This window comes from Neltuma alba, unplaced genomic scaffold, assembly GCF_004799145.2.
Source record: "Neltuma alba isolate B1F8T4 unplaced genomic scaffold, ASM479914v2 tig00012148_pilon, whole genome shotgun sequence".
Classification (NCBI taxonomy): Eukaryota; Viridiplantae; Streptophyta; class Magnoliopsida; order Fabales; family Fabaceae; genus Neltuma; species Neltuma alba.
In genome coordinates this window covers 642,699-656,272 of record NW_021636697.1, presented here as the reverse complement: position 1 = coordinate 656,272, position 13,574 = coordinate 642,699, and the positions used below count along the sequence as shown (strand labels likewise).

The following is a 13,574-nucleotide window of genomic DNA, read 5'->3' as shown; positions in this document are numbered from 1 at the left end:
AAATGTCCAGGCCAAAACCACTGTGGATATAGTTACCGCCCAGTGCCGCCAATTGCAGACCGGGCTATGAATGTCCGTACGATACGATGCCATGAGGTGGGGTGTTCTCCTTTTTTGCATAAATCATAAATGCGACGACTTTCTTTTCAGTATAAATTAAATTTTGCAAATATATATATTAGGAAAAATGGTAAAAAAAAGACTGTGAAAATAAAAAAAATTACTAATAGAGACCATGACAATACTAGTCTGGGATTTGATGATAATAGTATGAGTTTTGACGATAATTTTTATAAACGGGTTCCTATATGCAATTTTTTAATTTTAAAGGTCTCTCTTCGAAAGTCACTTTAATTAACTTCACCGAACAAAAAAAAAAAAAAAGAATTGTTAGTTTAGCTCATTAAATCTCTTTCAAATTGCAATTTTTTTTCTAACTCTACCTATAAATGAGGCTGTGGAGAGGGGAAAAAAATGCGAGGAATCATATTTAAATATTAATTATAAAAATAAAATTAACAAATAAGTATTAATTACACTCTAATTAACTTGTATTTTAAACTAAGTTATTATTTTACAAAGCCATTTATATTGTAAATTAAAGGAAGTATAGCATTGTCAATGGTGTATTCGAATGGCTGGTTAAGAGGCATATTTGAAGTAACAGCGATATTTCAAAAAATTATGTCTGCGAGTTATCACCTGGCAAAATTTTTAAGCGACTGTTGTTAAGTTTCTCAAAGCTCTGTAGTTAACAGAGTTCGTGACATTTTTTTTTCCATATGATTTCGTGAGTGTGATTTTATTTTTTTAACCACATTTGTGGGTATGATTTTGGGTATATGAAGAAATAAACTATTTTCTCCTCCAAAAGTAAAACGGGGTTAATTTAAAAGAAGAAGAAGAAAAAAAACTTGCAGGGAAAAATAGCTAATTTTACTCTATGTTTGATACAGGCGAAATGGGGAGAGAGAGAGAGTTAAGGGAGGAAAAATTTTAACAAGCTTGATTTAAGAAATAAGAGAAGTATGATCTTAAAATTTTAATAAAAATAAGATATAAAATAAAAGAGTAATGAAAATTAATTAAAAGTTTCTAACCCTACTTCTTTAATTTTTTTTAAAATTAACCTATTGAAATTTTTCCTCCCCTTCTCCTCTCCATTTTCCTCATGCGAAACAGCTCCTCTCCATTTACCTTGTACAGAAGGGACCTTAGTGTATTTAACATTTGCAAAAGAAGTTTTTTTTTTTTAACAGAAAATAATTTATCCGATATATTATAGCACTTGGTCAAACTCTTTTTCATAATGCATAGTTTAAAATTATATGACATTTTAAAATATTTATTTAAAAATGCCGCACCTCTATCAAATTATTTAAAATATACTACCTCCGGTCCTTAATATAAAACCCTGTTTGACTTTTATTTTGATCCTAAATATAAGACCCCAATCCATTTTGTCTCTCATATTTATTCAATTTTTTTCAAGATAATCCTTCTAATAATTATAGTTCTAGTTAATACACTTGATTAGTAAGGATATTTTAGGAAAGACAACACATATTTAGGACAAATAATTAACTCAACTTACTTCTTTAATCTCTTTAAATTAGTCAACTGGCTCTTATAATTAGGACGGAGGTAGTATTATATTTTGGGAGGCTAGAGAGCCGGTATTGGAACTTCCGGATGGATGAGTTCGTTAGTTAGTTAGGCGTCGTGCTGAAGAATATGAGCGGAGCTGCTTGCACATCGCTAAAGCTGAACACTTTCTGTTACGTCGTGGCGAAACCGAATCTTAAAAATGGTTAAATAGGTCATCTCAAAACGACCACGTCAATTTAGCAGCATCAATAAACAGAATTGGCATTTCAGAAGCACTAAATCGAGTAGAGCCATTCTGGGGTGTTCCTTTTTATCCTCTTTTCATGGTCCTTTTGAGTTGGGAAATTTTGAGATCTTAAATATATGCGTTCCTCTTTTTTATTTTGGAATCTCCTCCTATATTCATGTCATAAAGGTATATCTATTGTCTCTTACCACTCCTCTCTTGACTAAATTATGATTCATTTAAAACTTCACGAGCTCAGAAAAACACCCTTTTAGCGATTTCTAGCTGCATGCGCTTCATATAATCTTCCAGTTTTCCCTATTTCTCTGTTGTTTCTGCGTTTTCTTTTTCTGTGCATGCCAAATGAAGGTTGGCTTCTTTATTGCTGAAAGATTTGGTCAAGTCTTGTCTGACTTTATCATTTCGTTTCTTGGCTTAAGGTGAAACTTCAATTCTGGGCATATAGTTAAATCTGAGGAGTCAATTCCAATTGGAGTAAGCTTGCTGGATTCGTTAATCATGTGTGAGACTATGTCTATGCCCATACCTACTGATCGATCCCTTAAAACGCGTAAGTGCATAATTTCCCTCGGCGTCTTTTTGCACAGAATTTTTCTCCTTTCCTGCATGTGCTCTTGGAAGACTTGTGTACCTTATGAGGGTTATTGATTAAGGGTCAACTAAATGCTAAAATGTGAAATTGCATCCTGACTGTTTTGGAAAATCTCTTATCTATGATGGTGAAATGAAAAGGAATGAAGATAGTTGAGGTGTTCTATGTGATATGAATCTTAATGTGCTGTTTATAAAGCATGCCTGGAGATGATATTGGCCTAGAAATGTCAACAGAAAAAACAGCGGCTTGTTGAACGATGCCTTCAAAATGTGAATTTCTTTCTTCCATTCATTCTATTTTCTAATTCAAACTTGGGAGAGTAAATGTTTTTTTTCCTTTTAAACAATCACAGTTATTGAAATGGATAAAGCTGAGGATGAAAGGAGGAAAAAGCTTGGAACCATAAAGAAGGCGGCATTAAGTGCCTCGTCCAAGTTCAGGCGTTCCCTGACAAGGAAAGGTCGGAGGAACAGCAGAGTTATGTCTGCTGGTTTTGAGAATGAACTTAACTTAGAAGAGTTGCAGGCAGTTGATGCCTTTCGCCAAGCTCTTGTCTTGGACGAGCTTTTTCTTGCCAAACATGATGATCATCATATGATGTTGAGGTAGCTAGCCAACTGCCAAAGTAACAATTTCTCCATCAGTAACTTCACTTCTTGGATCAATTAGTTTACTGTGTGATTATCCAGATTCTTGAGAGCAAGGAAATTCGATATTGAGAAAACAAAGCAAATGTGGGCAGATATGCTTCAGTGGAGAAAGGATTTTGGTGCTGACACTGTTATGGAGGTACTATTATTCGTCATTTTTGTTTTGTGTTCTTCAGTTTACATATGACAATTTTGGTTGATTTGTCTAACCTTAATGTCTTTGTTTTGATTAGGATTTTGAATTCCCAGAAATAGATGAAGTTTTGAAATACTACCCACAAGGGCATCACGGAGTTGACAAGGATGGACGACCTGTATACATTGAAAAACTGGGTCAGGTGGATCCAAATAAGCTGATGCAAGTAACAACTATGGACCGTTACATAAAGTACCATGTAAGAGAGTTTGAGAGGACCTTCGCTGTTAAGTTCCCTGCATGTTCTGTTGCTGCGAAGAAGCACATTGACCAGAGCACAACTATTTTGGACGTGCAAGGAGTGGTATGTGTGAAAATCTACATCTGTTTAGTTCTTCAGCCTCTTCGCAAAGATTTTTTTTTTTTTTGAGTAAAGCAAAAGAATCTCTTTAAAATGGTATTCCCATAATACTCATAAAGCATCTTCCATTTCCAATAAAAACTTGTGGAGATGTATCAATTACAATCGTTGGATTTGACATGTTAAAAAAGTTCCATAGAAGTTCTTACCGGCATGGTTCTTCAGGGACTTAAAAATTTCAACAAAGCTGCAAGAGAACTCATCCAGAGGCTTCAGAAGATTGATGGTGACAACTATCCTGAGGTACTACTTTAACCACAAAGGTTCTAGATTTTTTTTTTTTTTTTTAAAACATCAACCATTGTGATTTCCTTCCTGGCTAAAATAGAAAGTTTTGGGTACCTAGTGCACCGACGATATACAGATTAAGGCAGTCCCACAGTAAGGATGCCTAATACGATTACTTATCTTTTAATGATTGACTTAATCTGTCTATTTTTGGTAGACCAGGGCCACTTGAGTTTTTTTTTGGCTAAAATGGGATCCCTCTGATTTACCATATTTGAACTTCCATATTTACAGACACTAAACAGAATGTTTATCATCAATGCTGGTTCTGGATTTAGACTCTTGTGGAACACAATCAAGTCATTCCTTGATCCCAAGACAACTGCAAAAATCCATGTAAGGATGTAAATATATTCATTTTGAAAAGTTGTTGATTTCTGCAAAGTGGGGAGGTATTTAACAGATCGACGGTTTACTGAACAGGTTCTAGGTAACAAATACCAAGGCAAGTTGCTAGAGATCATTGATGCCAGGTAATTTTTGCTCCCTGTTCGTTGAAATATGCAATCTCTACTCCATGGATATTTAGGCCGTCTAATTAAGCCCTGCAGTGCCATTGTTTAAACCAAGTAACATAAAATTTTCCTGGCCAACCTGATTAATTATGGAATCGCCATAGGAATGACCCTTCAGCTATAAATAAAACCTTTTCCTATTTTATTTACCAGCGAACTTCCAGAGTTCTTGGGTGGTACTTGTACTTGTGCGGATAAAGGTGGTTGCATGCTTTCTGACAAAGGACCGTGGAACGATCCGGACATCTTGAGGGTAATTTAGTCTTGTCTGCTCAATTTCTTTAGCGAAGGAAAAAATTTGAAGTTTTTTCTTTTGATGAATTAGAGGGTCCAAAATCAAGAGGGAAAATGCAGGAGGAGACCCTTAGAAGGGATTCTTGAGAAGATAATCTGTGGAGATGACGAGCCATATCTAACGGTAGTCTTTATCTACCAACTTTGTTCTGAAACTATGCTTCTCTATATCTGTATTTTCTGGAAATACGTGTTAATTATTTCTTTTTTGTTGTCTGCAATGTTAAGGGATGCAATTCTTTCAACAAAAGATCGATGGAGCTTCCATTGCCAGAGGTTGACAATGCCGAACACTCCCCAGCGCCAGGAGTAAGTTTCTCAGAGTTCATTCTGTTGAAGTTGCTCCGTGGTATATCTTGAATGAAATAGAGTTTAAGGACGTACTACTTCCGGTCCTATTTAAGGATGTACTAGTTATTTGTTATAAATAGGTGTTGTTTTTCTTAAAATATCTTTGCTAATCAAGTATATTGGTTAGAACTACCATTACCAAAAAGACTATTTTGGGGAAAAAACAAATGTATAAATATGAGAAATAAAGTAGATTGGGGTTTTATATTTAGGGCCAAAATAAAAGTCAAATGATGTCTTATATTAAGGAACAAAGGTAGTAATAGATTAGCAATTCAGCTCCATGCAACTGATTAGTTATCTGGTAATGGTAGTTCACTCTACCTGTAAACCTGAGAAGCTATAATTGATGATAGAACAAGAGCAGTGGGAGCATAGTGAAGATAAATGCATTGTGAATACAGTCTATAGGTTTGCCTTCTTTTAATCCATGCCCTAAAAAACGAGGACAAGCTTCATTGATGAAATGCGAGACATATTTATGAGCATAAATTGACTTCTCCTTTTTTATGCGTACTCAATTAACTTTTTCTATTGTATTTCCACCAATAAATTGCAGATCATGAAGCAATACAGTGTCCATCGGTATGACGTGCACGGGGTTGACAAGCCAATGGATGCAGCTTGGGTAAAACCAGTACAAAATGATAAACTTGCAATCTCTAAAGGTATTTATTACAAATTGATAGTTAACTATAACAGGTTCTGTGCATTTGCATAGACTTTAAGATGAACCATGTTATTCACTATCTGTGAATAGTATAGGATGACTCTGTATTTTTTTATGTTCTATATCAATATATAGTTAATATTATTTGTCAAACTTGTGCTTTCTTTCAAAAATTGGACATATGCAAAATCTAGGTGGACATATAACCCTATCAGAATTGGATCTCACTGCATATCTCTAAGTTATTAGCTCGATTTACCCATCTTCGGCACATTATCATACATTTATATTTCTTTTTTTTTTCCCCCCTCCTCTTCCAACGGCTGCAGATATTTTCCCTGATGATGCTTACAAGACTTCTGTTGTACTCAACAATTCATTTATGAGTGGGATCATGGCCTTACTGATGGGAGTTTTAACAATGATCCGAATCACAAGGAACATACCGAGAAAACTCACTGAAGTGGCCTTCTATGACTGCTCAGTACACTGTGAGAGCACAAGAATGGAAGCATCAGGCATTTCCATTAATGATCACATGGCCCTGATTAAACGCGTAGCTAAACTAGAAGAGAAGGTGAGTGTTCTCAGCATAAAACCTTCCATGCCAAAAGAGAAGGAAGAACTTCTGAATGCTACTCTAAACAGAGTCAAAAGTCTTGAGCAAGAGTTAGCTGCATCTAAAAAGGTATTACTACTCGCTAGTTTCCCTTCATACTCGAATGTCATCATTATTAATGGACAAAAATATGATAAAAGAATTTTCATATCGTTTTGGACACTTTAGGCTCTTGATGAAGCCCTTGTTAGACACGACGAGCTGCAAGCCTCCATTGAGAAGAAGAGAAAGAAGAAAAAGAAGTTTGTAAGTCATCTAAACTCTTGATATCGATCGATTCCCCCAGATTCCGCATAAATTGTTATACATATACGTCAGTGTTTCTTCTGAAATAAATATCTTGAACCTCCAATCTGTTAGGGTTTATTCAGTTAATGCTAATCCACACATAATAACAATTTTCAAACATGAATTCTTCCCATCATAGTCATAGTTTTATTAATAAAAATATGGTGACAAGTGCTTTAAAAAAATGGATACACTCTTGAATAGAATCAAGTAAAAAGTGGTCTCACTTACACAAGTTATTGGGTTTGTGTTGCAGTTCCGCTGGTAGGGTTAAAATTGTGTTGCTACCTTCTGTGACAGCTCAGAGATTGAGTCCAAGGTTGAATTACGAAGTTGGCGGGTTGTTATTTACTTGTCTTCAGCCCCATCCGTGTCTTTTTCCTTTAACCCATCAATAACCTTAGTTTCAGCTCTTTGGTTTACTATTTTCATTACTTGATTAAAAATCAAAGCGTGAAAATGTTTGTGTATATATTTTGTGAATAAATGTATATATTATAGATATATCAACGTAATTATAGTGGGGGGGGAAAAAGAATATGTTTTGTAAATTAAAGATCGAAGTAAGTATTGAACAAACATTAAATGCTATCCAAATATTATGAATGTAGGGGATTGAATATCATTCTAGAACTGGTCTCCATGGGCCCAGTGGATAAAGTTACTCCTCTTTATATGTATATATGTATGTACACAACATACAAACATATATAGCAATCTGTCAAATTTCCCCGTCAGCATAATTTGTCCCGTTCTGAAAGTATCATTCAGTTCTGTTATTTATTAGTCGCCTAAATAGTATTTTTCTATTCCTAAATATAATACCTATTTTATAGAATAATTTATCTTATAAAATAAATCTTATATTTAGAACTCGATGTGTATTATTCAGTAAGACATAACTTGAAAACTGCGTAGACTAGCCACCCATGGACTCATAACAAAGTCCACTCATATGTCCTTCACGACACTGTGCCTTGGTTTCGATTTCATACCACAAGGGATCCTATGTGGCTGTCTACTTCACCTGTTCAAGTCGTGTAGAATACAAAGACAAGAATTGAAAGAATGCTTGGATATCCAAATCATAATTTTAAAAATAATTTTACAATATACGAAATAAATATATAAAAAATTTATCGATTCTCAAAAAATACTTCTAAAAATACTTTTGGGGTATTCCAAACACTGCCTGAATTAAGATTTAAGAAAAAAAGAGAGAATACAAAGTCGTCAAAACAACCATCAAACAATTCAAAGCCATCCAAGTTATGGATTAGCAAGAAAAAATCCCATATACATTTTTATCATGTTGTCGCTCTTTTACATGCATGATGTGTTGTCATAGAATCTCTCAACCCGTATGCCTTCAGCCAATTTTAGCATGCTAATGAGATGATGATATTCCTCGGTGCTGGAGATGTCGGAAAAACGTGCTTTTTCCAGCAAGCAGAAGCAACACAATGCGAGAAATCAAACGAAGGTGCTCAACACAAACGCAATGCTCGCATACAAGCTGAAAAAAGAAGCCACCACTGGGGCTATACAAACATTTGAAACAAATTCTTCATTAGTTTGATCACAATACACTTCAACAAAAACTGTCCAGAGTTTACATCATGTGAGACGTCAACACTCATTAGCATGGAAACACCGCTTGCTTTGAGAAGAAGCATCCTCCTCCGTAAGAGTTTTCTCCGTCACCAACAAAACTCACCAGCAAAACTTCTTTTTCTGATGAAAAGGCAGCCAAATTAAACGAACGTCAGCATCTGAAAAAATATTGCTTCACCTGTGTATCAGAAAGAAGGTTACGCCAACTTACCCGTAACTTGGCTTCTTCCTGTCTATCGATGTAAGCAAGCAGCTCCTCTTGCCTCATTAGTGCTTCATAGAGAGCCTGTGCAGAAAAAAAGTCAAACAGAAACTCTTGGTCAACAATGAGATTAAAATTATCCTTCACACGGTGAACGGTTCAGCTAAAACATGCATGAAAACAGGCCATGCACTCATAAGCAGCAAAAGCAAACATCATCTAAGCAAACTATAAATTGCATCATCATGACAGATGAAGGCCATGATACCAGGGTATTTGTTTACAAATTTAAAGATTTTAAAGATTAAAGACTACAGAAAGAATACGAGGGGAAAGAAGAAATGAGAACGCTTGGTGTTTCAGATGAGATGCAACTATACATTGCATTATCATGACTGCCCTTTCCGCAAAAATATCACACCCTACCTTCTTTGTGGCAATTAACTCTGCTTCTAAAGCATCTACCCGGTAAACTGCAGCATTCAACAATTCCTCTTTCTCCAAAGGCATCGCAGATGGCTTCGATTGGAGAGTTTCAACCTTCTCTTCAAGCTCGCTCAACCTTTTTAGCATAGAGGGGAGAAGATCTGCCTCTGTACATACTGCAGTTGGTGAAGGAGGACGACAGTCATCCTTGTTTGAGATATCAAGAGCTGTTTCTGAAGTGCTCTGATCATCTTTTCTTGCCGCTGCAGGAAGTTTCTTGGTCACGTGGCATGCGACTGAGCGGAAGAGGGTAAATACAGTCAAGAAGAAAACAGTCAGGGCCACCCAAATCCGAGCTCGAATCCCTTCTGGAGTTTTCTGAATGTCAGGAAGGGGAGGTGCACCTGTATTCAAGGACTCAATTAAAATTTTCCAAGAAAGTTACAGCAAATAATTGAAATCAAGAGAGCAACACTACCTTACTTAAAAGAGGTATTAAATAAAAAACTTCTTGTGTAAAAAATCACACGGATAAAGTTGCTAACCTTTTGAAGTATATGATCTCTGGAGAGATGCTTGATTCTTCCAGCTAGCATCAACAGCTTTGTCCACCATCGGGACATATTCATCATAACCAGGTAGGTTACCAGCATAATTTGTCTTTCCCACTACCTTGGCCTGAGGATAAACCAAAAAGGAGAACAAGTCTCATATAATTGTTATAGGAATGGGCAGCACAGCAAATCCTATTGCTTGGTATTGACAGGAGTTATGCTTTGAACACATCCATAATTTTTATTATTGTCACTGGTTTCAGTAATTTAAAAAGTACACCACTGTAGATTATATCTCCCTCAACGGAGGATTTTTTTTTTTTTTGGGGGGGGGGGGGGTTCATGATTTCTTTATCCCAAAGAAAAAAAGCATGCCAGTAAACACATCACAGCCATAACATATTAGGTGTAAGAATATGACAAAATAGAATTTATTTGGCAGCGATTCTATTTACAAAACTTAGAGATTGCGCAAAAGATCTCAAAACACCAATTGAATGTTTAGTCATCTAACAAAAAGACGGACAAAACAGATCACAGTGTCAACACTTACTTCCTCACGAACAGGGGTCAACCTAAGGTGTGAGTAACTCTTCATTGCTTTTGGTGATGCTATATCTTCAGCTTCAGAACCTGATTCACAAGTGGATGTATCACTGCCTTTTACCTGCTAAGAATTTGCATAATTGTTGTATAGTTATTTAATGAAACCAAGAAAAAGGTTAAGAGGAAGGCATGAAAGAATGAATTTTGCCTGTCTCGGCCAAAGCAATACAAAGAATTACCACAGGATATCGTGGCTTGGCATATGCAATAACCTTCCCTTCGCTATTTAAAACTTTCACCACCTGCCTTGCACGCCTTGCTTCACCACTAAGAACCATCTGCAATAACTCACATGAAATAAACTGTTAGCGCATTGCAAATAGGTTGACAATTGTTGAGCTTAAGGCAAGTAAGGCCAGCTTATAACCTTCAGTATTGCGGGATTTCTCCAGGGCCCCTTATCAGATCTGAGGCAACCTCCCTGATCTGCACATGTGCAAGTACCTCCAAGGAATTCCGGCAATTCACTTCACCAAGAACATAGAATCTTTTGGTGGTTAATAGGATATTATAATGATGCTAGAAACAAATAATGCATTAGTCAATTGGCAAAATATAACACAAGAAAATTATTACATACATGGAGATAGAAAAAAAAACGAATTTTATAGAACTAATCCTTACCTGGCATCAATAACTTCAAGCAATTTGCTCTGGTACTTGTTTCCAAGAACCTAGGTAATATTATAAAAGAAGCATTGAGTAAAAAGAAAGCAATATCAGCAACAAAACAGTAGACAAAGCTCTTAAACAACTAGAAGACAGCATTTTCACATACGTGAATCTTTGAAGTCGTTTTGGGATCTAGAAAAGTCTTGACAGTGTTCCACAGCAGTCTAAATCCAGGGCCAGCATTTATAATAAACATTTGGCAGAGAGTCTGTTTCAAAAATTAGAAAAGGTAAATCATTCACCAAAGCATATGTTAATCTTCCAAACTTCAAATACAGCTGAAATGGGAAAAAAAACAAATGAAAGGAGATCAGTCACATAATAGAAAGAAGCAGGATTGATACCTCAGGGTAATTGTCACCATCGATCTTCTGTAATCGTGTGATGAGGTCCCGGGCAGATTTTGTAAAATTTTTAAGGCCCTGGTAGTTTCACCATGATAAAAAGGTGGGTGAATAATAGAGCATCATAGGCGATTAAAATGAAGCACAAGAAGCCTGAAGGCCCAGCAACGTACCACGCCTTGAACATCTAAGATCGTGGTACTTGAATCAATGTGTTTCTTGGCCGCAATAGTGCAAGCTGGAAACTTTATTGTGAAAGCTTTCTCAAACTCCTGAACATGGTACTTTACATATCTGTCCATGGTTGTAACTTGCATAAGTCTGTTTGGATCAACTTTTCCAAGCCTTTCAATGTAAACAGGTCTTCCCTCCTTATCAACACCATGATGACCATGAGGGTAATAATTCACGACTTCATTTAACTCTTTGAACTCAAAATCCTGATCAAGCGTTAAATATGATGAAGTCAAATCAAACTTTTGTCCATTAAATTTAAATCTGGAAAAGTCCCATCATCATTAGAATTTTATCTGCATCTACCTCCATAATAGTGTCAGCACCAAATTCCTTCCTCCATTGTAGCATATCAGCCCACATATGTTTTGCTTTCTCGATATCAAATTTCCTTGCTTTCAGAAATCTACATAAAACATACAGATGTATATATATTATATATGTAAGCCCATTTGTCAAACCAAGATCATGGAAAAAGTAATTCAAAACCATCCTAAAACAAGCACCTTAACATCATATGGTAATCATCATGTCTTTCTGGAAGCAATTCGTCCATAATCAGTGATTGCCGAAATGCATCAACAGCCCGCAACTCCTCAACATCCCGAACATCCTCAATGGACACAGAGCTGACACGGCCATCACTTTTTCTCCTGCTACTCTTTTTCTTGAGAGAATGCCTAAATTTGGTAGATGCGTTAATTGCTTTCTTTTTAAGAGATCCAATTCTTGTCCTCCTTTCATCCTCAGAGTTCTCAAAATCAGATCTTCTTTCTCTTTTCTCATCACTACCAGAGAAACCCTCAAAACCTAGCAACATCAAATCACAACAATCAACATAATTGACATTTCAAGGAGTACTTTTGAAAATTATATGAGCAGATATATATTGTTCTTAAATGATGGTCAATCTCTTATCACATAAAATCCCAAATCCGATATTTCAAAAATTTTAAATCATTTAAAGCCTGTCCAGTTCAATTGTCAACGGCAGGTAACCCTAATGAACAGATCAATCACTTTGTCCGTAGGTCTAGAAATTTTGAAAGCTAACGACTGAATAATTTCGCCAAATCACTTTGTGGAACCGGGAAACAACGATTTCCATCTGCTTAAGCTGAAATCGACCACTTAAACACGGTGTTTTTTGCTCAATTTGGCTGATATAAATGTTTCCTACCATTTTAATGCTAGCAGACAAGCAAGCAAACCCTAGACTGGGAAATTTGAGACGCATTCACCAGGTATGCAATGAAAACAACACCAACTTTACTACACACCCAAAATGCAAGTGAAAGGAACTCACAAGGTCTAGCAAAACGATCCAAAGGGCCGGACATTGTACCGATAACAATTCTTTACATCAATCAAGACCTCCAATGAGCGTCGCCCCAAGTCCGATCCCAAGACTCCACGAATCGGACACGAAATCGGAGACCAACAGAGAGCGCTGCTGTGCCGAGGAGAAAATTCCGAATGTACCTGATCTACGGCGAAGAATGAGACCAAAACCAAAGCTAGACAACGCGATCTCAAGCTGTAACGCAACAAATGGCAGAACAGCAGACTTCAACAAAACTAAATAAGTTTTATAATTGGAAAAAAAATAATCGCCGCAAAGGTCAGCGAGACAGCTAGAGACAGAGAATGAAAGCAGAGAGATGGCGCTCAGAATTTGGTGCGCTTGGAGGTCGGAGGAGGTAGAGCGTGGGTCCCAGCACGGTACGTACTACGTAGGACACGTGGCGGGCGGAGATATAGAAAAGGAAGAGGAGGAGGAGGAGGGAAATGAAGGAATGAAATCGCCGGCCTTAGGGTTTATAAAGGGAGAGAAGGAAATGCGGAAGGAGCCAAAAGAATGGAAGGGAAGAGATACAACGACAAGGTCAATGATTCGGTCACCCACGGTGAGCTATCACCTCAGTCCTTCCCTGACTCGCGCACCTCTTTTTGAAAACTCCATAATAACGTCTGATTCTCATTTTTGTTTTTTTTCCTAATGATTTTCTTTACGGGTGTGTTTGGGTGACACCTCAAATCATGGTTTGGGGTGTCAATCACCTAAACACCCCCTCTAAAAACCAAAACCATGGTTTTGGAAAAAGTAAAAAATTTTTGCTTTTGGAGAAAAAAGGAGAGTGTGAGAGCCTATATGATATGTATCTTGTTATTTTTTTTATAAACATATTTTTTGATAAACATATTTAATCTTATATTTTATAAATATATATACACATTAA

General features: G+C 36.5%; 2 protein-coding genes across 2 annotated transcripts; one reads left to right on the top strand and one right to left on the bottom strand.

Moving 5' to 3' along the window:
* Positions 1-1,940: 1,940 nt before the first annotated feature.
* Positions 1,941-7,015, top strand: LOC114723683 (phosphatidylinositol/phosphatidylcholine transfer protein SFH3-like). Its single transcript, XM_028909909.1, has 15 exons — positions 1,941-2,023; positions 2,275-2,405; positions 2,803-3,055; positions 3,140-3,239; positions 3,334-3,600; positions 3,823-3,900; positions 4,180-4,281; positions 4,369-4,418; positions 4,614-4,713; positions 4,786-4,878; positions 4,983-5,063; positions 5,665-5,773; positions 6,105-6,463; positions 6,563-6,640; positions 6,939-7,015. The coding sequence occupies exons 2-15, from the start codon at positions 2,354-2,356 to the stop codon at positions 6,948-6,950; spliced, it is 1,734 nt and encodes a 577-aa protein (XP_028765742.1). The 5' UTR covers positions 1,941-2,023; positions 2,275-2,353; the 3' UTR covers positions 6,951-7,015.
* Positions 7,016-7,859: 844 nt separating this feature from the next.
* Positions 7,860-13,134, bottom strand: LOC114723601 (phosphatidylinositol/phosphatidylcholine transfer protein SFH8). The gene is made up of 14 exons (XM_028909798.1): positions 12,641-13,134; positions 11,841-12,144; positions 11,641-11,740; positions 11,274-11,540; positions 11,101-11,178; positions 10,863-10,964; positions 10,709-10,758; positions 10,452-10,551; positions 10,264-10,362; positions 10,032-10,145; positions 9,470-9,602; positions 8,925-9,328; positions 8,508-8,582; positions 7,860-8,416 (listed from the first exon to the last, which is right to left on the bottom strand). The coding sequence occupies exons 1-14, from the start codon at positions 12,672-12,674 to the stop codon at positions 8,396-8,398; spliced, it is 1,881 nt and encodes a 626-aa protein (XP_028765631.1). The 5' UTR covers positions 12,675-13,134; the 3' UTR covers positions 7,860-8,395.
* Positions 13,135-13,574: the final 440 nt, after the last annotated feature.

Coding starts and splice junctions, on each gene's coding strand:
- LOC114723601 (XM_028909798.1), bottom strand. CDS start 12,674: ATGTCCGGCCCTTTGGATCGTTTTGCTAGACCTT. Junction 10,363..10,451: donor GAAATCCCGCAATACTGAAG/GTTATAAGCTGG, acceptor GAGTTATTGCAG/ATGGTTCTTAGTGGTGAAGC. Junction 10,146..10,263: donor CCAAGCCACGATATCCTGTG/GTAATTCTTTGT, acceptor AATTCTTAGCAG/GTAAAAGGCAGTGATACATC.
- LOC114723683 (XM_028909909.1), top strand. CDS start 2,354: ATGTGTGAGACTATGTCTATGCCCATACCTACTGATCGATCCCTTAAA. Junction 4,282..4,368: donor AGACAACTGCAAAAATCCAT/GTAAGGATGTAA, acceptor TTTACTGAACAG/GTTCTAGGTAACAAATACCA. Junction 6,464..6,562: donor AGTTAGCTGCATCTAAAAAG/GTATTACTACTC, acceptor TGGACACTTTAG/GCTCTTGATGAAGCCCTTGT.